At 42.6% G+C, this 9341-nt stretch overlaps 1 protein-coding gene across 1 annotated transcript; it reads left to right on the forward strand.

Annotated features, from left to right (window-relative positions):
- The first annotated feature begins 1797 nt into the window (after positions 1-1797).
- Positions 1798-2511, forward strand: LOC113290974. The gene has a single exon (XM_026540555.1). It carries the CDS (start codon positions 1798-1800, stop codon positions 2509-2511), a length of 714 nt encoding a protein of 237 aa, XP_026396340.1.
- Positions 2512-9341: the final 6830 nt, after the last annotated feature.

Raw genomic sequence — 9341 nt, forward strand, 5'->3', positions numbered from 1 at the left:
TCTTACATAAAAAGTTTGCCATTAAAGACTTGGGTATATTGAAGTATTTTCTTGGCATAGAGGTGGCTTATTCAAATAAGGGTATATTTCTTAACCAAAGGAAATATGTTATAGACATGCTACAGGAGAGTGGAAAGATGGGAATAAAACCATCTGACACACCTATTGATAGTGGCAGCAAACTTTGTGATGATGGAGAGCTAGTGTCAGATATTGGTTTGTTTCAGAGACTGGTCGGTAAGCTAATCTATTTGACCATCACCCGCCCAGATATCTCGTATGCAGTGAGTTTGGTCAGCCGATACATGCATGCTCCTAAATTCAGTCATATGCATGCAGTCGATCGAATTATCCAATATCTGAAAGGTTCTCCAGGGAGAGGTATTTGGATGCGAAAAAATGGCCACAGTTCTGTAATGGCTAGTTGCATAACTGCGTACACTGATGCTGATTATGCTGGTTGTCCAGTAGAAAGGAAATCTACAACTGGCTTTTGTACCTTTGTTGGAGGAAATCTAGTTACATGGAAGAGCAAGAAACAGAATGTTGTCTCCAGATCAAGTGCCGAGGCAGAATATCGAGCAATGGCATCAACTACTTGTGAGATTATTTGGCTCCGTTCCCTTTTAAGAGATTTAGGATTTGGTTCTTCTCAACCAACAAAATTGCTTTGCGATAATCAAGCGGCAATCCATATAGCATCAAATCCGGTATTCCATGAAAGGACCAAGCACATTGAAGTAGATTGTCATTTTATACGTGAGAAATTGAGCGCCAAAATCATTTGCACTCCCTTTGTTCGCAGTGAGCAACAGTTAGCTGACATCTTCACGAAAGGATTACCAACTGCGAAGTTTCGTGAAATATTGGGCAAGTTGAGTTCAATTGACATTTTCGCACCAACTTGAGGGGGAGTGTTGGCGGAGAAGAGAATATTGAGGATATTTTATGGTTATACGCTTTCCTTTTGTGTTAAGAGTGTGCACCCTGTCATATATTGTGGGTGATATTCTTGCTCTGAATACGTCTTTTGTTTATGGCAAGAATATATCCTCAAGATCATATTTAGTGCCGGAGCTCCCATTGTATTTTGCATCACTGAAATACAATTGTCTCTCTTCTCCTGTGGATGTAGGCTATGAGCTGAACCACGTAATTCTTGTGTTCTCCGTTGTGTGTTTATATTGTCATCTTCCGCCTTAGAAACTATAAGGCTTTCCGCAAGTCACAAAATATACTATACTACATCGAAGTTCTGAGATGTTTAAAATGGCAACTGATTACTGTTTCCGAAATCGTGGTTGGTGATGTGGTGTTCCTGAAAACTGAAGACTGGGTTCCATCTGATGGACTGTTTAATAGAAGATACTCTGCCTTATTTACGGTCACATGATATTCTCCTTAATTGACCAAAATCATAATAATATATATGGACATTATCTCTCAAAAGAGGGTAAGGAATTATACCAAAAACTCTAACATGGTATCGACCTAATAGCCGATCATCTTCTTCTTCTTCACCTTCTTCACCAAATCAACAATGGCAGGAGATAAAAAGACAGTCCATCCGGCGTTTGCCATCAACAACATCAAAACCTTAATCCCTATTATCCTAGACATCAAACAGGATGAATACTCATCTTGGGTTTTTCTGTTTGAACTCCATCTTCAGGCTCATCGCCTTTTTTCTCATCAATGGAGCCCCCCCCCCCCCCCCCCCCCCCCCCCCCCCCAGATGTTGACGCCGACACCGTGCTCCAACTCGACGCTCTCTGTCGTCAATGGATGTTCTCCACCATGGCCAAGGATTTAATGCTCACCGTCCTAAAATCTGGCAAAACTGCTAAAGAGCTTTGGAATCATCTCAAGAAACTCTTTCAAGACAACAAAGGTAACCGCGCTGCGACTGTTGAACGTAAGTTTGTCAATCTTAAGTTTATTGATTGCACTAGTATTGATGATTACTGCGATAAGCTCAAATCCCTGTCCGATCGATTACTTGATCTTGACTTTCCCATGGATGATAAACGCCTTGTGATTCAACTTGTCAACGGCCTTCCGGAGGAATACAACACGGTAGCCTCTTTTATCCAACAATCAATGCCGACGTTTGATGCCGCTCGATCCCAGCTGCGTACCGAAGAGATTCGACGCTCCCAACAACAATCTCAGTATGCACCTACTGCTCTTGCCGCTGCAGCTCCACCCACAGACCGCAGCAACCAGCGCTCACAGCGTGGTGGTCATGCCAGACGCGGTGGCCATCGCTCATCTTCTCCAGCCACCGAACCGCCCCTGCTGCCAACACCTACGCCCCCCTACCAGCTCTACGGTGCACCTCATCCTACGTACAACATCCACTGTCCACCACAATGGGCAGTGCCACCTTGTCCGTACCCTACAGCACCTCCGGCAACACATTGGCAGCCACCTTCCAGCCGCGGTTCCTTCCAAGGTCGTGGCCGTACTGGTCAGTCACGCGGTCGAACCTCTGGCGTTGGACGTGCATAGGCATATCTAACTCCATCCACGGAATATCTTCAACCCAGTGACATTGCCGAAGCGTACAGCTCCATGAGTTTATACTCACCTGACGACGCTTTCTATATGGATACCGGTGCCACATCGCATCTCACTGCGGATTCAGGTACTTTGAATACTGTTTTTAATACTAGTAATATTCATTCCATCTTAGTTGGCAATGGTCACAGTATTCCAGTTACTGCCTCTGGTACCAAGTTCATAGATATTCCGTCCCGCACCCTAAAGCTCAAAGATACTCTTGTTGCTCCCGACATAATCAAAAACTTGGTTTCTGTTCGTAAATTCACCACTGATAATCATGTGTCTGTTGAATTTGACCCGTCTGGTTTTTCTGTGAAGGATTTGAATTCGAGGAAGATTCTCCTTCGATGTAACAGTTCCGGGGAGCTTTATCCTATTACTACTTATGTCGTATCACCTTCAACATCGTCTCTGTCTCATCCTATATCCCTTGTCGTGTGCTCTCATGACATTTGGCACAGCCGTCTTGGCCACCCAGGGAAAGCTATCTTAGATAATTTACGTGCAAACTCTTCGATTCAATGTAATAAAAATCAGTCTACCAAACTTTGTCATTCTTGTCAAGTTAGTAAACATGTTCGTCTGCCATTTTTTGAATCAAATTCTGTTACTTTTGCTCCTTTTGATATCATTCATAGCGACTTATGGACCTCACCATTGCATGTTGAGACTGGTTTTAATTACTATCTTATATTGTTAGATGACTTCACAAATTATCTATGGATCTATCCTCTCAAATTAAAATCCCAAGTTTATACCAAGTTCTTGGAATTTCGTTCTTTCGTTAAAACTCAATTTGAACGTGAAATCAAATCTTTTCAGTGTGACATGGGTCGTGAATTCGACAACTCATCGTTTCATGATTTTGCTCACAAAAATGGGTTAGTTTTCCGTTTCTCATGCCCTCATACCTCCTCTCAAAACGGCAAAGCTGGGCGAATGATTCGTCGTGCCAATGACATCACTCGCACGCTTATGTCTCATGCATATGTCCCTCCCAAATATTGGGACGACTCCCTACATATGGCCGTCTACCTCCACAACATTCTTCCTTCCAAAATCCTAAATTTCTCTTCTCCGGTGTCCATTCTCTATCAACGTCAACCAACGTACTCTCATATTCGTACTTTTGGTTGCCTTTGCTATCCCAATCTTTCCGTTACCACTACTTATAAGCTTTCTCCTCGTTCCACTAAATGTGTTTTTCTTGGTTTTCCAACTCATCACCGTGGCTATCGATGTCTCGACTTAGCCACTAACAAAATCATCTTATCTCGTCATGTGACGTTTGATGAAAACGTGTTTCCATTCAAGAATAATATTTCTACTCCATCATACTGTCAAGACTCTCCCTCCACACCATCTTCCACTCTCCTTCCCATTCGTTTCCGTTACCCAACATCTCCTCATCCTCCTGTCCAGCCACCTTCCGCCACTACGTCAGTTCCTTCTTCCACTACACAGCAGCGCCCAGACGTTGCTCCACCATCTTCCGCCACTGCACATACACCGTCTCCTGCAATACAGCCCTACACACCTCCTCATCGTTGTTCCACTACAGCACCTCACCTCCACATTCCCCCACAGCAGCAGTCAGCTCCCACAGCTCCTGACAGCAACACTTCAGCACCTGCAACAGCGCCTGACAGCAACACTTCAGCGCCTGACTGCACCATCCAGGCGGTCACGCCTCCATCTTCCGCTCATCCTGGCACTTCAGCCAACTCCTATCGCCCTGTTACTCGTGCCTCTCGTGGAATCTTCCGTCCCATTCACCGATTGAATCTCAATGTTCAGACACAACAGCATATCTCCAATTTGCCAAAATCTCACCTTTATGCTCTTAGGGATCCCAACTGGACCAAGGCCATGCTAGATGAGTTTATTGCTATGTTAAAAACTAACACTTGGGACCTAGTACCACGACCTATTGGATCTCATGTTATTCGTTCCATGTGGTTATTTTGTCACAAGTTTAATGCAGATGATACATTGCAACGATACAAAGCCCGTCTTGTTGCCAATGGTAAATCTCAACAGGTTAGGGTTGATTGTTTTGAGACTTTCAGTCCGGTTGTTAAGCCTGCCACCATTCGTACCATTCTCAGCATTGCCACATCAAGATCTTGGCCGATTCACCAATTGGACGTAAAGAATGCTTTCCTACATGGGGACTTGTCTGAGACAGTTTATATGCATCAATCTCCGGGATTTGTTGACCCCGCTCGACCTGATTATGTTTGTCGTCTTTGTCGTTCTCTTTATGGTCTCAAACAGGCGCCTCGGGCGTGGTTCCATAGGTTTGCGACTTTCATCACAGGTTCTGGTTTTCGGGGTAGTGTTTGTGATCCATCTCTTTTTATTTACCGGTCCGTCCGGGAAACTGCGTACTTATTACTATATGTTGATGATATCATACTCACTGCCTCTACTGATGCTCTACTAGCCCGTTTTATCGACCTGATGAAACTGGAATTTTCTATGACTGATCTTGGCCTGTTACATCATTTTTTGGGTATTACTGCTTCTCGTTCTTCCTCAGGGTTGTTTTTATCTCAGTCACTCTACACAAAGGACATCATTGCTCGTGCATCCATGACGAACTGCAATCCAGTAGCAACTCCGGTCGACACGCACTCTAAGCTCAGTGCTACTTCTGGACCAGCACTTTCGGATCCTACTTTATACCGTAGTCTGGCCGGAGCATTACAATACCTCACTTTCACTCGACCGGATATATCTTATGCGGTTCAGCAGGTATGTTTATTTATGCATGACCCTAGGGAGCCACACATGCAAGCCATTAAGCGCATTATTCGATACCTTCAGGGCACTATTGATCATGGTTTGTCTCTCTCGGTTTCGAATATCTCTGGTCTCACCGCCTATTCTGATGCTGATTGGGCGGGCTGTCCTGACTCACGCCGATCAACATCTGGTTACTGCATTTTTCTTGGAGACAATCTTGTCTCTTGGTCTTCCAAACGTCAAGCAACGGTGTCCCGCTCCAGCGGTGAAGCAGAATACAGGGGTGTCGCTAATGCTGTGGCTGAAACGTCCTGGCTACGGAATTTACTTTTTGAGTTACATATGCCATTACAGCGGGCCACTCTGGTGTATTGTGACAATGTGAGTGTTGTCTACATGTCTGGTGATCCGGTCCAACATCAACACACAAAACATGTGGAGATTGACATTCATTTTGTTCGTGAACGGGTTCGTATTGGTGATATTCGTGTCTTGCACATCCCTTCCGAACATCAATATGCTGATATCTTCACTAAGGGTCTTCCAAGACAATTGTTTATTAATTTTCGTTCTAGTCTTAGCGTTTGTTCCTCTCCCGCTCAGAACTAAGGGGGTGTAATAGAAGATACTCTGCCTTATTTACGGTCACAGGATATTCTCCTTAATTGACCAAAATCATAATAATATATATGGCCATTATCTCTCAAAAGAGGGTAAGGCATTATACCAAAAACTCTAACACTGTTCATAGATGGCGATAAGTTAAAAGTGGACGACGATGACTCTAGATATATCGACCGTGTTGAGAACCCATTTCTGTGTTACGGTGCTAAGGTGATCGAGGGTTCTGGTCACATGCTTGTTACATCTTTGGGAAACAACACATCACTTGGGGAGATGATGATGAGCACAACAACAAATGATTGTGATGAAGAAGCTAAACGTGGAGAAGACATTAAGACGTTTGTCACATCCAAAGATGTTCTTGAAGCCATCCATGATGGAGTAGTTTCTACACTACCTCAAGTTCATATATCTGATCAGAATCTTGCTAGCCCTATCGAAGACCAACTCCTTCATTGGCCTGAACTGAAGTTGGGAACGAAAGATATGGAGGTTGAGAGAAGAAGACGAAAGGTTCAAGCAGCAAAATCCTTTTTCTTCGAAAAAAGACTAAGTGCTTTTTTGTTGAAGAAGGATAATGATGCAGAGGAAACTATCCATCTTCACTGGAAAGGAACTGCTGAGACCATATTGGCCATGTGCTCCACGTACTATGATAATGGTGGGATTGTAAACCCAATGGATGACGAAAAACGAGCTGCATTTACCCTGCGCATCGAAAGTCTTGATACCAAAGGTCTGGAACCCATTGCATTTGCTTGTAGACGAATTCAGATAGATGGCAATGGTGATGAGGTTGTGGATTATAATGGCTTCCTTATGAAGATGGCTTGACATGGGTAGGGTTGTTGGGTCTGAAGTACCCTCATTGTTCGGATGAAAAAATCAAAGCTGTGGCTGACTTTCTGAAGGCTGGAGTCAGCATCAAATTAGTTTCCTCCCAGAGACTGTCTGTGCTGAAAACTATACCCATGGAGTCTGGTATCCTTCCGGTGACTGATCTTGAAGCGGCAAATTCTATGATAGAAGGTGAAGAATTCAGGAATCTTTCCAATGCAGACAGATTCAATATGGTAGATCAAATAGTTGTTATGGGAAGCTAGCTGCCTTCAGACAAACTCCTTTTTGTACAATGTTTGAAAAGAGAAGGTGAAATTGTTGCGGTGACTGGTACCACGTTGAGCGATAGTCCTTCACTAAAAGCAGCTGATGTAGGGATCTTGATGGCACAAAGAATATCAACTCCGAAATGGCGAAAGAGAATTCAGGTATTGTCATCTTAGATAGTGGTAAAAATATTTTAACTCCATTAAAACTGTCTTACTATTTGGCAGATGTAATTACCAAAACATCCGAAAGTTCACCCAGTTCCAGCTTATCTTTGTTGGTTCTAGCCTAGTAATAAACTTGATCACAACAATATCACAGGCGACAGCCCATTTCCATCACTTCAGTTACTTTTGGTGAACTTGATACTGAGTAGTCTAGCTGCATTTGCTATGCTGACAATTCCACCAAAAACCGTAGAGCTATTGGAGATGAAACCAATAAAACACTCTGATGAGCCCCTTATTTTAAAACCTATGTGGAGGAACATACTTGTTCATGTTTGCTATCAAGCAGTGGTTTTGCTAACTTTTCAGTTCATCAAGATAGGGTTAAGTGATAGTGTAAAGAGCGCCATAATTTTCAACGGGTTCGTTCTTTACAACATTTTGAATCAGTTCAATGCAAGAGACATTGAGAAGAAGAACGTGTTCAAGGGATGATCCTGTATTTTTGAAGGAAAAACGTATCGGTTTCTAGTGGCTGTGGGAGTTCCAATTTTCTTGCTAGTGGTAGTGATGGAGTTTGCTGCGAAGTATACAGATGTTGCAAAACTGACTTTGTTTCAGTGGGTTATTTGTTTTGTATTTGCATTCACTTCACTTCCTGTTGATTGTATTGGGAAGTACCTGTTACCATCAGCATGTTTCTTCACAAACATAGGAAATTAGGGTCTCCTTGCAGCCCCCCAAGCCATGCCATCCCATGTGTATATGCACCTTCTAGATGTGTCAATATTTGTATCATGAAGTATAATAATCTTCATGAAGTATATAGGTATATGCCATGATGTTACAATGTATATTAGTGCATATATACATACTACATTCACAGAAATTGGAATGTGATATTACATGCATTGCTGATCATAGTAGTATAGTGAAGATGCTGAGTAATGCTTGTAATTGTTATGATAAAGTACATATAATTAAAGGTACGATCTTACTGTGAACGGAGATGCTCGTTAGTGTTTGTACTTCTGTAGTGATACAGATGATATGCAGATATTTACTGTAAATGTTGTACGCATGAAAATCATTCTCAAATGTCTCTGTCGGATATGGAGGCAAAGCTGATACCACATTATTCATTCTCAAATCAAATGTGTCTGGATTCACTTGCCTATAATTTTGACTGCTGTATGTGAGCAAGAATTTGGGAAAATTGTGCTATTTGTTATAAAGTGCAAACTTTCCCAAAAGATATTGGGACCACCATAAGAGAGCTGACACTAGCTAGCTAGGATCTGAACTACTCGAGTCTAGATTTGTATGGAATGAGAGACTGTAATTTATTTAAGTACTTGTGCAGTGTGTCCATGCGGTTCAAGTGTGGCAGGAGCTCCTTCCCACTGTTCCAAACTGGTCATGGAATTTACCAAACCCGATTCCAGTTCTGTTCAGATAATGGGTACGATTTGGGTGAGATATTTCGGCTATAGGATGATAGGATTTGTTTGCCAACTTTACTATGGAAAAAAAAAACTTCAGCATCCCTTGATGTCGCCACTGGCCTGTGCAGTTAAGGCCATGCACTTGTTGGTTCGAGTTTTATTTTCTGAATTCTTTTTCTGCTTTCGGTTCTGTGGAAATTTTGTTAAAAAATTGGCACTCGGCAACTACCATGAATAAAGTGGTACCATATTAATATTTATTTATTTTGAGGATTTTTTTTTTAGTTTTTAGAGCTATCTGTTAGAAATCCAACTCAATACCAATTGGCAATGAGTGGAGTGGCCCATAAAGTTATAAACCGCAGGATTTTAGATTGTCCAGATAATGTGGGACTAATAATCTCAACACGCCCCTCACGTATAGCCTCGTTGGGTCTAACACGTGGACAATAAATCGGGTGACGCGGAGTAAAGGCGCGGTCAATGACTTGTCGCAAATAGCCTGCTCTGATACCATGTTAGAATACGGGCATCCAACTCAAAACCAATTTACAATGAGTGGAGTGGCCCATAGAGTTATAAACTGCAGGATCTTAGATTGCCCAGACAATGTGGGACTAATAATCTCAACACTATCAATAGTTCATCACCAGTATACCTCTGAGTGTCTGATCTTTGATAGTGC

This window comes from Papaver somniferum, chromosome 6, assembly GCF_003573695.1.
Source record: "Papaver somniferum cultivar HN1 chromosome 6, ASM357369v1, whole genome shotgun sequence".
Classification (NCBI taxonomy): domain Eukaryota; kingdom Viridiplantae; phylum Streptophyta; class Magnoliopsida; order Ranunculales; family Papaveraceae; genus Papaver; species Papaver somniferum.